Genomic DNA, 17,164 nt, shown 5'->3' with positions numbered 1-17,164 from the left:
TATATATAGGTAATTTAAAATTTATTATTTAAAATTCAAAATTCACTATTTTAAATTTAAATGGTAGTTAAAAGGAGATCCCCTATATATATAGATAATTGAAAATTGAAAATTTAATATTTAAAATTTAAAATTTATTAGTACATAAAACGTATACGAAATTAAATATTAAAAATTCAAAATTAAAAAATTAAAATTAAAATTCAAAATTTTAAATTTTAAATTTTAAATGGTAGTTAAGAAGAGATCCCGGTAATTTAAAATTTAAAATTTAAAAATTAATATTTAAAATTCAAAATTTAGTTTTTAAAAAAAATAAAAATTCAAAATTTTAAATTTTAAATTTTAAATTTTAAATTTTAAATGGTAATTAAGAGGAGATCTCCTATATAGGTAATTTAAAATTTAAAATTTAAAATTTAAAATTTAAAATTTAAAATTTAAAATTTAAAATTTAAAATTTAAAATTTAAAATTTAATATTTAATATTCAATATTTAAAATTCATAATTTAAAATTCACTATTTTAAATTTAAAATGGTAATTAAGAGGAGATCCCCTATATATAGGTAATTTAAAATTTAAAATTTAATATTTAGAATTCAAAATTTAGTTTTTAAAAATAAAGAAGTTACAAAATAAAAAATATCTCCTCTCATATATTTTTAAAATAATAAAATAGAACATAAATATAAGGATAAATTTATTTAAAATTTTAAATTTTAAATGGTAGTTAAGAGGAGATCTCCTATATAGGTAATTTAAAATTTAAAATTTAAAATTTAATATTTAAAATTCATAATTTAAAATTCACTATTTTAAATTTAAAATGGTAGTTAAGAGGACATCCCCTATATATACTTAATTTAAAATTTAAAATTTAATATTTAATATTTAAAATTCAAAATTTAGTTTTTAAAAATAAAGAAGTCACAAAATAAAAAATGTCTCCTCTCATATATTTTTAAATAATAAAATAGAACATAAATATAAAGATAAAATTTGAATAAAATAATATTAAATAATAAATTTGAATAAATACTATTAAATAAATATATGGATTAAAATGTTTTTTTTAAATATTTTCATATTTTATATATTTATTTTCACATTTTGAAAAATATATTCTGAATATATTTTTTATTTACGCTATCTATTTTTTCCATCTAAATAAATAATATTAAATAATATATACATAAAAATATGTTTTAAATATTATCATATTTTATGTATTTATTTTCACATTTCGTAAAATATTTTCTGAAAATATTTCTAATTTAGCTATCTATTTTCTGTCACGTACTTTTTTTTTCTTGCTATATGTATGTTTGCATTGCAACAGTGTTTTTATAATTGGTTGTGCTTTTAGTATTGATTTATATTTTAGAATTTTTTAAATAATTATTGTAAGGATCTAGAAAATTACTTTAGAGTAGAAGTGGTATATTTTAAATGACTCCTGAATAATTTTAAATGAAAAGGGCATATAAATAGAAATTCAGTTATTCAGTTTCATTTTAAAAAGAACCACCATCTCTCTAGAAAGTTCTTTTCTTTTCCTCTCCCTTCTCTCTACCATTCAGACTTCCTCGTTCATCTGTTCGACGATCAGAGTCCACCATCAGACTCCTGGCAGTGAGTACTACAAAACTGCCCGATCAGAATCTTTGATAGAGTAAGTTCATTTTTGCTCTTCTCTTTGAGTCAAATTTGGAACTTGTTAGGTTGTTTTCTTCCTTGCTTGCATGTGACCCTTTTAGCTTCAGGGTTAATCTCTGTTAGCTCAAGGTCTTAGTGATATAGTTAGATTTTTTATTAGGACTCTATGATACAGGTTAAGTTACCTTTGGGTTCTTGGTGGTTTTGGAGCTCTTAGTGAATATCTTCTAATTTTCAGGTAAGGGAAGCTAGCCTTAATTTCCAATAGAACACTAGGCTAGAAGATTTGAAGGTGAAATTGGATATATGGTTGTTGTTATACAATTATAATGTTGTTGAGTATTGGTTGTTTGATGTTGATTAGAGTAATTTTAGCTATAAAAGGAACTTTGTTAATTTGGGTGCTCTCTGGTGTGATTTCGATCAACCTAAAATGTTTTCATTCAAACCAAAATTTCTGGGTGCTCTCTGGTGTGATTTCGATCAACCTAAAATGTTTTCTTTCAAACCAAAAATTTATGGGTGCTCTCTGGTGTGATTTCGATCAACCTAAAATGTTTTCGTTCAAACCAAAATTTTTGGGTGCTCTCTGGTGTGATTTCGATCAACCTAAAATGTTTTCGTTCAAACCAAAATTTTTGGGTGCTCTCTAGTGTGATTTCGATCAACCTAAAATGTTTTCCTTCAAACCAAAATTTCGGGTGCTCTCTGGTGTCATTTCGATCAACCTAAAATATTTTCGTTCAAACCAAAATTTCTGGGTGCTCTCTGGTGTAATTTCGATCAACCTAAAATATTTTCGTTCAAACCAAAATTTCTGGGTGCTCTCTGGTGTAATTTAGATCAACCTAAAATATTTTCGATCAATCCAAAATTTTGTATACATATATGAATATGGCTATTATTATTATTTTAGCATAGTTTATTTTGGATTACTATTGTTAAATGACTTTTTGGATATATTTGGATTGTTAGAAAGTTCAAATTATATATTATGATTGAATGGTGTATTGATGTGTTGTATGAAGTGTGCAATGATTTGAAAGTGTGATCAAGACATAGTATTTTCAGGAAAGGAAATACCGTGTTGAGATTGTTGTTAGAGTGTATTGATCTGCCAGGCCCGTAATGAGACATCCTGACTCTACTGATATAATAGATGAAGTTATTCAGTTGGTGAGAGTCGATGGAGGTTCATATGACTTTGTCTGGGGTTTGAAATATAATCTGGTCTTTCATGACAGGTGCAGGTCTCAGGATTCTAATTTCAATACACGAGTCTTCCGGAAGTAGAGTCCAGTGTCTATGTGATATGAGTCAGTGGAAGTCTGACATGTGAAAAATGAATATTGAATTTTAATAGACACTTGATGATTTGAGAATTTGAATGACACTTGAGGATTTGAGAATTTGAATGGCACTTGATGATTTGAGAATTTGAATGGCACTTGATGATTTGAGAATTTGTATGAGACTTATGATTTATGTTTTATTAATTCCAAAGTGAAATTTTATAGAATTTTGTTTTATATGGCTAGCTTACCCTGTTATTTGGTTGTGTTGTTTCTCTAACTGTGATGATCGTGTATTTACACGGGAGCAGATGAGATTGCAGGTAATAGAGCTCCTCGCCGAAGAAGGATTAGATAGATTTAAATGGAATGTTTTGCTTTGTTTTATTTTTGTTTTTAAACTTTTTGATGTATATATTAAATCCCTAGAAGAGGGATACCTTTTGTTTTGAGATACAAATATGAGAAAACAATATATGTTTATCTGTTAATTAGATATTGCATGCATAATATATTAGCAAATATGAATAAAATTAGGGATGTTACAATTATTCTAATGTTTATTATTATTTTTTTACATTTTAATACATTACATAACCAAATGGAAAATATAAGTGCTTTTTATACATTTATTTTCACATTTTGAAAAATATTCTCTAAAGATATTTTTTTTTACGCTACTTTTTTAAATAATATATTAATGAAAATGTTTTTGAAAATATTATCATATTTTATATATTTATTTTTACATTTTGCGAATTATTTTATGAAGATATTTTTTAATTATATTTTTTCATTTACATAAACAATATTTAATATATAGATCAAAGTGTTTTTTAAATATTATCATATTTTATATATTTATTTTCACATTTTTTAAAATATTTTCTGGAAATATTTTTAATTTAGCTATCTATTTTCTGTCACATACTAATTCTTTTTTTCTTGTTGTATGTATGTTTGCATTGCATTACTGATTCTTGGTTTTCTTTATTTGTTTGCAACAGTGTTTTTATAATTTGTTTTGCTTTTAGTTTTGATTTATATTTTAGAATTTTTTAAATAATTTTTTTAATGTTTATTATTTTTCTACATTTTAATACATTACACAACAAAATCAAAAATATAAATACAAAAAATGAAGAGTAGAACGACAAAACCAAACTTGAAGCTAAATATTGCAAACATAAGACGAAGAATGACCATGGTGGACATTATTACCTGGTGGTCGAACTGCACATTCTCGATTTAAGATACCTATTAATGTAGAAGTTGGTTCCTTTTGTTCAATAAGCAAACAATCTGATCTTGCAAAGCTACTAAGAGAAACAACCGCAATTATTTGGGATGAAGCACCAATGACTAATAGATATGCTTTAGAGGCATTAGATAGATCATTAAAGGACATTCTAGATTGTGATGCTCCATTTGGGGGGAAAATGATGATATTAGGAGGAAATTTTCGCCAGGTACTACCAGTTGTTCAAAAGGGTACAAAGGCACAAATGATTTCTGCATGTATTGTTAAGTCTCCTTTATGGAGTAACACAAAGGTATTGCATTTACAACAAAACATGCGATCATTGCAAGATCACAATTTTGCAGAATACCTCATGCGCATTGGAGATGAGATTGAACCTACAATTCTTGATGATATGGTGAAAATACCCCATGAACTAGCAATACCATGGGAAGGAGAAAGTTCAATACAAACACTTATACAAGAAACATTTCTCCAATTGCAATTTCATACCTGTGATGCATCTTATATGGTTCAGAGAGCCATATTGACTCCAAAAAATGAAGATGTTGAAATACTCAATAACATGATTATTGATCATTTTCCAGGAGAACAACATAATCTATTGTCATTTGATGAAGTTGAAGGAGACACACATAGTCTATACCAACAAGAGTACTTGCACTCCATTGCTCTAGGTGGCTTGCCACCTCATATTTTAAAGTTTAAAAAAGGTGCACCATTAATGTTGTTGCGAAACATAGACCCTAAATCTGGGTTATGTAATGGGACGAGATTATTGTGTCGTGGGTTCTACATGAACATGTTGGATGTTGAAATCTTGATAGGTCAACATGCTGGAAAAAGATCTTTCTTACCAAGAATTAAACACAAAACAACAGAAAGTGTAAGTCTCCCATTTGTGCTTATTAGGAAACAATTTCCTGTGAAATTAAGTTTTGCCATTACTATAAATAAATCACAGGGGCAAACTATACCTAATGTTGGAATTTACCTTCCACGACACGTTTTTAGTCATGATCAATTATATGTTGCACTATCAAGAGGTGTTTCTCAAGCTTCAACAAAAATTCTTATTAAAGAATTTCACCTTGAGGGAGAAGATGTAAATTTTTAAAAAAATGTTGTTTATAAAGATATTTTGTTATCACAAAATCAGGTATTGTTCGTTTTATTTATGTGTGACACATAAAGATAAGTATATGTTATTGTTCTACTTACACTATTTCTTATACATATATATATATATATATATATATATATCAAATACAAGAAGCCCTTACAGTTGACTGAAGATAACAAAACAGGGCATTCACACATTTATCTACACAAAAGGTAATTATCAATATATGTATATTGCATATATGTGTGTATTTTACAATTTATTCATAATTGACATTCTTTCGTATGAAACAAAATATGTAAAGACGAGAACAATTATAAGAATGATCAATCATTCGCATTGGTTAAGCCAATTGACATCAAGGTATAATGATTTCACATAATGATGATGATAATGTCATTTTTTTTATTCATAATGTATTATAAATTTATATTGTTAATATATGTGTGTGAATAATAACATTTTTTATTATTTAAATTTTAATATTAAATATAAATACATATAAATGAATGAATAAAAAATGCAGATATACAGGCGCGAGAGCGCCTGTGTTCCCACTAGTAATAATAATAAGAATAATAATAATAATAATAATATTAAGAAAATAATAACAGTAATAATAATAAAAATAAATAATAATAATAATAATAATAATAATCTACTCTCTCCACATAAACACTTTGTCTGTCAGGTAAGTAACACAATGATTAATTTGGATACATTTTAAAAGATATAAGGACCAAAAATTAATTTTTTTAAAAATTACGGTACTAAATTGAATATTGACCACAAATATAAAAACAAATAAAGTAATTAAATCATTTTTCTTCTATACGAATCACAATATTAGATGGGTGTTTATTTAATTTAAATTAATTCAAATTATTATAATATATTGTAATGTAGACAAAATTTATTCATTCATTTTGATTTTTTTTATGTACTATATTTAACTTCATTTGTTCAATTTTAGAATTTTTTTATTTATCAACAATAATAATTTTTAATATATATTTTATTATAATATTAACATATTAGTACTATTTAAAAGACTTAATTCTTTAAATTGAATTTTAAATTTATGATATTTTAATTAAAACTGTTTAATTTAAATATTTTTTTTTTAAATTTTTGTAATTATATGATTTGTTTTTTTATATAAAAGTTATTAGATAATTGGTAAAATGAGATATGATACCCATGTAAAAAATAACGTGGTCAGTTTTTATTAATAAATGATATATATCTTTTAATAAATCATAATAAACTATTAAATTATTTTTATGCCATCTTTTATAAAATTAAAATATATAGCATCTATAATAAAATATCATATATAGGTTTAGGTCTAAAAATTATAAGAGTAAATTTTATGATTAACAAAAAATTAACTAAGGAAAAAAGATGAAGGTGACCATGTACTGTGGTTGAGGACACTGTTTATATCCCTCGTAAAAGAAAAGAACCTTGCGGCTGCTCTGTTGCAAATAGCGTAACCGACCGCCGATTCAATCTAGTGTTTTGACCGTAGCTCTCTCAGGTTCTTCCCTTAATCCCTCTTTAATTTTCCTTTGTTAATATTTATTCATTTCGATGTGACTCTATGTTAGGGTTAGGTTTAAATTCGCTTTGGATTCATCGTACGCATTTGTCGATTCGTGTACGATTTCCTCCCTTCTCCCCCATTTTCCGTCATCGATGATTGGAATTTCGTTTTACCTTGATTCCCTGTGCTCTTCTCAGGGTTTCGATTTCGAATATGTAATTTATATTAGGTTTGGGCTTGAAGGATTTATGACGTTTGCTGTGTGTTTTCTTGGGTTTCCTGGTGCCGAGAAACAATTTTGTTTGGATGTATGCACGTGACTGTTTTCCTGCTTTAAGTTCGTTCGTAATATATAGGAAAAAGAATGATAATCGAGTTAAAGTTTTAATTAATGCTTTTGATTGTAAGAAATAAATTTCTAGCTGTGGTGGACCGTGGGAACTGGGAAGTGAAATTCCAGGGAGATATTTTCACTTCTGGAGCTGATGGAATTGGGAATGATATTTTGTTTGGAATTACTAACCAAGGACATTTAATTTGGATATATCCTATGTTACTGGCACTAGAACTGTCTGAATTAAGTAGAGAACAGGTCTGAGTGCTGAGTGCCCTTGTTGTAACTTGTGACTGTTGAGAACCAGCTAAAAAATGTATACTTTGCTGTGTGGATTTTTATCGTTCTGTACATTTCTCTGCATGTATGCTTTAGAGGTGCATATCATCAATATTACATCAATCACATGGAAAGAATTAGAATATGAATGAATGATGGAAAGTAAAGATAGCCAGATAGTTACTTTACTTCCACAAAATTGAACTTGAAAACAGAAAAAAGAAACCACTTACGGTCGTAATGTGCGAATGTGCATGTCTTGATCATAAATATCAATTGTTTTGCAAAAGCTACGGGCAACGGCTGTCTTGATAAAGTAACAACTGAACACAATTAGTCAAACTCGCGATTTTGACTAACATGGTGTGAATCAGAAGAGTTACGTGTTGAATTAAGCATCAGAGTGTTCTGAAACTGGTTTTGTAAATCAAATTGTTTTTACAAAAATAATAGTGAATTTATGCTCCTAATTTTATTATTTTATTAATTATAGTATTAAGTAGTGGTGAGCATGGTAGTCAAAATCGCGAGTTGCATCGTAAGATCGTACAATTTTACGATATATACTCATGGTGCCGATCTGCGATCACCAGAATAATATGATTCCGGCAGATCGCGTGGGATCGGCGTTGCAAATCGCAACTCGCGTGGGATCGTCGAGTTTCGCGATGCTGGAAATCTCCACATGCAGCGCTTCTTACATGGTTGGTGCGGCAACATTTACAGTGTCGCGACGCAACGGCGTGCGGCACGGTGGCTGTGGTGTGGCAGCAGCAGATGGGGTAGTAGATATTAGGGTTTCTGTTTAAGATGGAGGAGTCTGCAGCAGTAACATATGGGCTCAATAAGATAAAAAGCCCAAATAAGTGAAAAGAATCCACTTACTGCATAGTGAAAGAAACTACTTAGTGCAAATTTAATTTTTTTACTGAAAACGTAACAACTTCTCCAATAGAATTAATTTTTTTAATCCAGTGCAGTCATGAATCCTGCTCTCATCCCCCCTTCCCTTTCAACTTCCCCATTGCAGTCATGACTCTTACTCTTTTCTCCCATTTCCTTACACTTAATTAGGTACTCTTTTATATATTATGAGATTCAATTATGAATTTCATAAAATTTGTAGGATCTTCGATTTACGATTCATGTTTATCTATCCGATCCTTAGTAAGATCTCGATTTTGACTACCTTGGTGGTGAGGCGGTAGAAAAGGAATGGGGATGAAGCAAATTTGAGGTTGAAATTTCCCTTTTTGTTGTTTTCATGATTTGCTTTTTAATTTCTGATTTGTGGCCATCCCTATTATTCAACCGCTGATTAGGGTTTAATTTTGATACAATTGTGTTATATGCTTTGGGCATCAAAATTGTCAGAGCAGAAGTGGATTCAGCTCTTGTTTCATCCTTAATGTGCAGAGGTTTCTGTGGTTGGTGTGGAGCACTAGGTTTGGCTTTATAATAGTCTTCAAATGTGTGAGCATGAACTTTGTTTTCGTGTGTGAAACAATTATGTGCAGTTTCTGTGTAGCATAGTCAGGTGATTTATGAAGTTGAGTCTAGGGACTGTGTCTCTCTCAAGGTTACCTGTCTTGATGGACACCATCTGAACTTATGCACAATTTGTTGTTTTCTTACTAGTTAGAAATGTTATTTAAAATTTCAGTAGATATGTTTTGACTGTATTCTTGACCTAATCATATTATGGTTTAAGAGGGGTGACTTAATCATTGTGCATAGGCTTTGCATATCATTGCCTAATGAATGATTGCTGCCTGTATTTGAATCAATTGCTCTTGTAGATCAAAGGACTAGTGTATTTTTATCTCACTTTGGACCTTGTGAGGTTGCTTTCTTACTATGTCATTAATGTTATCGGACGCTTCACTTACCTTCTCAATTAGTTTTAATATTGTTTATGGTGCTATAATTATAAGTTTTCCACCAAAAGCAAAATCATTGTGAAAGTGCTTGTTTTAGTTGTCAAAACTCTTGTTATTTATATATTATTTTTATTTTTTGAGGTAAAGGAAGATTATTGATTCAAATATGTTTTGGGTGAGGTTTCAGGGAAAGTTTGTTCCTTTTATCAAATTATTTTCCTATATGCCACACTGCTTTCCCAATCAACTGGAATATGGATGCACAAGCCAAGAAAAAGGCTTTGTTTCGTGCTAAATTGAATGCCCAGAAGAAGGAGAAGCGTATAGAATCTCCCCTTGTGAGGTTAGTACTTGGTGCTCATCATGTAATTTTTCCATTCCCCGCGTCAATTTATTTTACCCTTCACAAATTTGCATATGGATTTTTCTATTTGTTATATGTTATATGTTATGCAGTGTCAGTTATTCAGTTTATATATTCACCCTTCATGGTTTTATTTATTATTCTTCTCAAAATGACACTTAGGTTTTTAAATACCTTCTGTTTTTAAATTGAGTTATGCCTTTTTATTTAGTTGTTTAATTTTCTGCTAATTACATGGCAACTATATCTGAATATGCCGCAATGTGTACAATATCCATATTTACTCCTATTTTGATTTGTATCCGATATGTTGACATGCCTCTTCCTGGCTCAGCATGAAATTAAACATTAACGAGATGATTTATTTAAATTATACCGGTTACTATTTGACAGTTTCTGTGAATATACTTTCAGGTATAATGAATTTGATCAACCTGTTTGCCGGGTTTGTGGTGTTGTTCTGAAGTCTGAGTCTTTATGGGATGCACACCAAGTTTCTCGTAAGCATCGTGAGGTGATTTTGAAATCTTATTCTTGGTGTGTATTTGTTCACAGTAGTCAGTAACACTATAGAAGAATCACACAGCATAGCAGCCCAGAGCTGCTATGGGATTCACATGGAAGAACAGTTCTCAAAAGCAGCCATAATAGAAGCTTTTTTGCATGCTATAATAGTGGAACCAAGATATACACTTAAAATTTAAAAAGCCATTTTGCCCCTTAAATATTTCTGTTTAGATCTTAAGTTTTTATGGGGTATAACTGTGACATCTCCCTCATTTTCTGCTGCATGTTTGGCTTCAGAAACATAATATTAAGATTTGAAATCTTCTTCCTTGATCATCCACACAAACACTTACCGTTGTTTCAACCCTTTTTACTGTTTTTTTTTTTTTTGAAAAGTTAGTACTGGTTTGGTCTTTAGTCCGTTTTTGCTTCTTTCTGCATTCTTCTCAGATTACATTCTACTAATTTATCTCAAGTGCTCTGTTCTTTTTCTACATCATCTTTTATTTTTCGACTTAATTACTATGTTGTTGATATTAGATTGTGTGTGCAAATTGTCTTATTAAGTTATTATTTATCAAAAATTTGTTTAATTTTTTCAATTTTATGTTTTAGTATTTATGTTTGAAGTTATAGTTTAAATTATTTAGTTTGTATTATACTTTATAATGTAACAGATACACTGATTTATTATGAAAGGAGTAAAAGATACAAGATAACATAAGACTATATACAGAGCTCGGTTATAAGCTTGTTGTAACTCTCTAACAGAACAGCTACACTAACCAAGAGTACTGTCGCTGTAACAGAAAACAGTTGTCTAACTGAAACAATGCCAATAGACCCAATAGATCCAACACATGTCAAACAGAGTATTAAGCTCACCCCCCTGCAAATTCAAGGGGGGCTGAGAAACCAAAGGCATCTTGGTTACATTACATTGAATTTTTCTCTCAAGAAAGAAAAATCTAGTAGGAGATAAAGGCTTTGAGAAGATCTGCCCACTTATCTTGACCAGGAATGTGTTGAACAACAATCTACTTGTTACTAACTTTTTTTGTGTGAACAAAGAGCACATGAAGCTCCATGTGCTTGGTTCTAACATGGAGAAGAGGATTGTGAGCCAAATTAACAGCACTGAGATTCTCACATAGAAGTATAAATAGGAACTAAAGTTCCTTGAGAAGAGTTTGTATCCACAATGTCAGCTGTAGCAGCTGCTAAACTACTATACTCAGCTTCTATGCTAGATCTTGAAACCACAGTTTGTTTTCTTGACCACCATGAAACTAAATTAGGTCCAAGTAAATGGCAGCCTCTGAAGTAGATCTTTTGTCATCAGACTCTGTTGCCCAATCAACATCATAAAAAACTCTAATGTCTAGAGGTTGATGTGGAATGGTAGGATGAAAGATGAGACCACAATGAAAGGCCCTTTTAAGATATTTCAATTTGTTGACATCAAAACACTATTTAGGACGAGTTAGAGTAAAACATACTTCTTGGAGATCCCACATTGACTAAAAATATGATTAAATTATAGTTTATAAATGGGTGCAAACCTCATCCTATCAATTTGGTTTTGTAGGATTGAATTAAGTTTAAAGTCCACTTTCTAATATCGTATCAAATTATATTATGGTTACTTTATAATATGGTATCAAAGTCTATCCTAACAAGGTCTATTGGACCTATTGTGCTCCTACTATCGAACTGCCCACTAATATCTAGTCTTACACTTGAGATGTCTAGTCCTCAGCATGAGGGGATGTGTTGGAGATTCCACTACGATTAAAGATATGATTAAATTATTGTATATAAGTGAGTGCGAGTCTTCTTATATTTGTTCTTTGGCACTTGAATTGGTTAAGTTTAGATATTACAATATCTTCATATCCTCACAAAAAGTTTGGATTTGCAATCTTCCAATTTGTTTTGCTTCGAATATATTTAAGAAACTAAGTATTTGCAATACGGGTTAGTAAAAGAAACAAATCAAAATATAATTAGAAAATCATTTCATTCAAGATAATGTGTGATGACGGAGTATTTGAGATTTTTTCAATTTATTCAAATTGTTTATGTTTAAAGATGATTGAGGGATATTCACAATATATTAAAAAAAAGATATGCACAAGATTTATTTGAACAAATCTGTTTAGAAAAAATATGGATTTTAAGGATACACAAAAAATAGGGTCCACTAGAGTCATTCCTCAAAACACAGATTTAAATCTTTTCATTTTTGGATATAATATCTATTTGATTGAACATATTTCTAATAGATATGTGTACTCAAAAGATTTTTTTTAACTGTTATAATAAAAAGTTTGTTACCCATTCAACACGTTCATAAACAAAAATGTAGACACTCAGAGGGTTTATTGTATACTATAGCTGTACAGAGCTCAATTACAAGTTAGTTGTAACTGTCCAACAGAACAGTTATGCTAACAAAATCAATACCAGTGCTGTAACAGAAAACAACTGTCTAACTGAAACAACAACACTAACAGACCCCAATACATGTCGAACAGAGTATTACACTAACACACTCGTTTTGCTATTCTTAGAGCTGGCCGCCATGTGCTTCTATCTGGGATTGATAACTCTATAACCATGTACAGGCATGTAAATTTTTAAACATCTCTTAGTGGTATTTTTTTCAAGTTAAAATCCTATCAGGTCATGTTTAGCTATTCTTAATTTTATCATTTTTCGGAAACTTGTTAAGGTTTGTTTCCCTTTGTATTTCACAACCTCTCTTACCCCCATCCACACTCCAAAATGAACTTATCTTTAAAGGCTATGATTATTTTGGGCAGGAAATAAGTAATCTGAAAGCTAATGCTGCTGGATTAACTCAACAAAATAATGCGAAGCCTGTTTCTGATACCATCATTCCCAAGGCTAAACCAGACCATCCTTTGGGCTCACAATCAAAACTTCCAGAAGGTTCGAGAGAAGTGTCTAAACCTCAATCATCATCAGTGCTTCCGCCTGGTTTTTTTGATGACAATGATCCAGGAAAGACAAGATCTGGTAAGAATTTGGTTTTGAAATGGAACTACATATTTGTACTCTTGTACATTTTCATAAGCGAGTTGCAATTACATATCACAGGTAGTGATAACAATATTTATTTTTATCTGCATATTTTTTATGCCACTTTATTAATATAATGGCCAGCTTGTCCATTTGATATTTTTATAGTAACAATTCATAATTTTAAGAATAAAATATGCTTTCATGAATTCTCATGACTAGTTTAACTTGAATGATAGAAATTTTATGAACTAGTGTCTAATTCACAATTTTCATTTGCTTATTTACACACAAGGATTTTGGTCCCTTGATTCTTCTAGGAAGTTTTGTGAAAGTCCTTTTCAGAATTTCAAACTCATTTTTTATATAAGACTGGTTTCTATCTTGAAAATCCCTTCTGTATGCTCAAAGGTCTCTCTATGGTCTAAATTTTAGTCAGAGTGAGGTGCTTAATAGAATTATAACTGATGACATATTACATGTTTGTAGCCTAGACGAGGCTGATGCTTGTTCAAAAGTGGTTCCTCATTCGGTTTTGCATTGTTTTTCTGTTACTTTTTGGAGTTCATTGCTTTATTTCCTTTTTTCTTTATGGAGGACCCTTTATCCTTCATTTTCTTTGTAATTTTCTTCTTTACATATTATGGAATTTCTTCCTTTATAAAATTAATTGTTAAGAGTAAGACATGAAATCCATGTGCTTGGGCTTTGAGATGATTATAGATGCGTTACGAAAATGATTGTAGTCTACAGTTGGCTGTACCCTGCTTGGAAATGGACTGAAAAACTTTTGGTGCTTTTTCTTGTATTCTTCCAAAATATATATTGATAAATAGTAAAAGGCATGGGATTTTCAGATTTTATTAATAGCAGTGACAAGGTCCTTTGGGTCTAAAAGTAGTAACATTATTCTCATCTTTCATTATTTGTAGTGGGTATATCTAGTTGGTGCTTTATCAAACCTTGGACTTCATGTTGATACATGTTTGATTAATAATGTCAGTTTGACGCAACTGGCAGCACTTAATATTAACTTACTTTTGCTTCATTGACATTTTTCCTTTCAGAACATTTAGCAGCCTCTGATTTAGGTAGAAAACCTGGGGTTTCTGCCAAAAATCAGACGTTAAACTTGGAGAAGGAGAAAGGTCATTTTCATGACAATAAAGCTGCAGAGTCAAATGTTAGCGAAGCCTCAACGGAGAGTAAGCAGACATCAGTCAAGACTACTGATACAGAGACACAAGTAAAAGGGAGTCTGCCTGAAGGATTTTTTGACAATAAGGAAGCTGATTTGCGTGCCCGTGGCATAAAGCTTGTTAAGCCAGATGTCAAGTAGGTTCCCCCTTTATTTTCTTGGTTGTTGCTACATTTAATTTTCATTAAATTTTTTATTTTCATGGGCAGTAAAGATAACCAAAATATTTTTTATTCTTGGGGAAGAAAAATATTGCCCATATTTAATAAAACAGAGAACAGTAAATTTTTCATTAGCTTTTTATCTTATTTTATCAACCAGAGTGATTTTGAAAAACTCTTGAAGATATTTAACTGGAAACAAGTCTAGTTCATAATATCAGATGCTGGTATCAACTTGTTTGATCCACTTATAATCACATTTAATAATGATATAACCCCTATTCTTTGAGGATTTTTCGCAAAATAATCTTGACAACTATATTTTCCTAAACAAACATAGGACAACTTTTTAATAATAAAATGTTATACTCTGATGAGTCACTAAAGTCAGTGACGTAGTTAGGAATAAAATATTAAAAGACTGTTCTCTACTGAATGTTTGGGATAGGAGGGGTGTCAAAATATAGGGACTCATTTTCTTATTTGTCTTTTCTGTCAAATGAATGAAGGTATAATTGGTGAGGGTTTTGGCTTTTTTAAAGCTAGGGGTGCACTTTAGAAGGTTTTGTGCAAACGCAAACCTCTGATTCAGGTGAAGAAAACTTCCTATAGTGCACTTTATGGATGCACCCCTCAATCTAGAGAAATCAAGGGTGAAACCATTTTATTTCTTGGTGTTTATTAGTGCGATACCATAGTCTTGGTGTTTCGTGAAAACTTTTGTTCTTCTCTATTCTGTGGAAGATCTATATAGTTAAGTAGATTGTTACTTAAAATGGCATTGTTTTAAAATCTTCTCTTAGAGACGAATACAAGGAATTTGAGAAGTTGATTCAAGAAGATTTGCAGGAGGTTGACAACCGGTTGGAGGAAGAAGAGGTGATGATCATTATTTTCTTTCTGTTATATAATTGAGCTTGTTGACTTTCTAACCTTGATATTTCTATGCACTATAAATTTGATTCATGATCAAACGTTTGTCATTATGGGCAGATTGATGCGGCCGAAATGATAGAGGAAGCTGAATCTGTAGAGCAGAAGTATGTTTAGCCGTCTTTAATACTTTTTCCCCTTTCATTTGTTCTGTTTTCCCATCTGTACTAACTAAGACACCCCTCCTCCTCTATCATTTATCCTTCTACAGGGTCTTAAGGGAGAAGGTAGAAATGTTAAAGAAGAGGAGATTGGATCTAAAATCTGCTACTGCTGCAAAGCGTAATAAATCATCTGAGGTTGTAGCCAAGGAATCTACACACGAAGGGTCATCCAGTGATGAGGAAAGTGAAGAAAATTTTGCCGTGGATTGGAGAGCACAACACTTGTAATATGTGAATAAATAGTGTAATTCTGAATATGTTTTCAAATTTCATAATCCAAATATTTTAAACATAGGTATCTTAGACCTTCCATCACCTCCATGGAGACAGGAAGAAACCATGGGGGTGCAAAAAGTAATGGGCTCAATCTTATCTTTCTCCTAAACATTTCTTAACATGGGTCTCAACACAATATGCTACTTGTAAAAGAAACCTCTTTGAGACAATTTTCTTTTTATGGTGAAGTAAGTTTCTACTATAGTATTCTTGCAAAACTTTCTTTTCCTTTTTCAGCTGTTTTTAATTTAAAATAAAATATTTGGGACATCAGCTTATATTTACTGAAAAAACGTTTTCTTTTTGAAAAATAAATTATTTTCATGAATGTATTTTTTTTTTAATTTAAGGCTAATTTTTAATATATTTTCCTTTCATACACGCTTTCTCTGTTGAGAGATTTTTTTTTTCATTCAAACAACTATTTTAGCATCACTTTTCACAACAAAATAATGATTCTAATTATACTTAATTATATAATATAATTGATGAAGAGAGATATATTGATTTTAAGAGTAACTCTAAAAAATTATTCTTCATCCATATAATTTATTTTCTTATAAAATAATGGTTTTATACAATAACTTGTGTCTTAACCATTAGACTACGATAAGATTAAAATGATGAAAACTCATAGAATTACTTTTAGAATCAATCTATCTCTCTTAGTTAATTATTAAAATAATATAATATTCGCTGTTAATCTCAAACACATTTCAATTTTCATGGATAGATTTTATTTTCAAACTAATAAGATTTAAATGAATTTTAATTAAAATAAGGTATTTAATTTTGGTAGGTTCTTGTGTAGCTTAAAATAGAGAGTGACTCCATAATTCTGGTGCATAGTCAAGCCTTTAAGCCCTTGTTAGCCCAGTGACACTGCAATTTATATAAATAATATTTTCGTAAAAATTAGAAGCAAAATCATGTTAGTCACATTATTTTAGCTGTTTTGTTTTTCTGATATTTTCCTTTCATCTGATTTAGTGTTTATACATGCTGCATATTGCTAGAATAGAAAATCTGGATTTTTACTTTTGCATTGTTCTAGTTATGAAAAAACAATTAGTTTAGTTCAACTTTTGAATTTATTATGAAGTTTAGTCAAATTAAATCAAAATAAATTCAAGTACATAATAT

At 30.0% G+C, this 17,164-nt stretch overlaps 1 protein-coding gene across 2 annotated transcripts; it reads left to right on the top strand.

Moving 5' to 3' along the window:
• The first annotated feature begins 6,706 nt into the window (after positions 1-6,706).
• On the top strand, positions 6,707-16,223 carry LOC137837361 (protein ABA AND ROS SENSITIVE 1-like). Of its 2 annotated transcripts, none has more exons than XM_068646340.1 (8): positions 6,707-6,874; positions 9,561-9,716; positions 10,152-10,251; positions 13,070-13,286; positions 14,357-14,624; positions 15,452-15,527; positions 15,642-15,688; positions 15,793-16,223. In XM_068646340.1, the coding sequence occupies exons 2-8, from the start codon at positions 9,628-9,630 to the stop codon at positions 15,971-15,973; spliced, it is 978 nt and encodes a 325-aa protein (XP_068502441.1). In that variant the 5' UTR covers positions 6,707-6,874; positions 9,561-9,627; the 3' UTR covers positions 15,974-16,223. The 2 variants fall into 2 exon arrangements, with proteins under 2 accessions (XP_068502441.1, XP_068502442.1); XM_068646341.1 differs by having other exon boundaries at positions 6,804-6,874; positions 10,152-10,237.
• Positions 16,224-17,164: the final 941 nt, after the last annotated feature.

The sequence above is a fragment of the Phaseolus vulgaris genome, chromosome 4, assembly GCF_000499845.2.
Source record: "Phaseolus vulgaris cultivar G19833 chromosome 4, P. vulgaris v2.0, whole genome shotgun sequence".
Lineage (NCBI taxonomy): Eukaryota > Viridiplantae > Streptophyta > Magnoliopsida > Fabales > Fabaceae > Phaseolus > Phaseolus vulgaris.
This window is presented reverse-complemented; position numbering and strand designations above follow the sequence as displayed.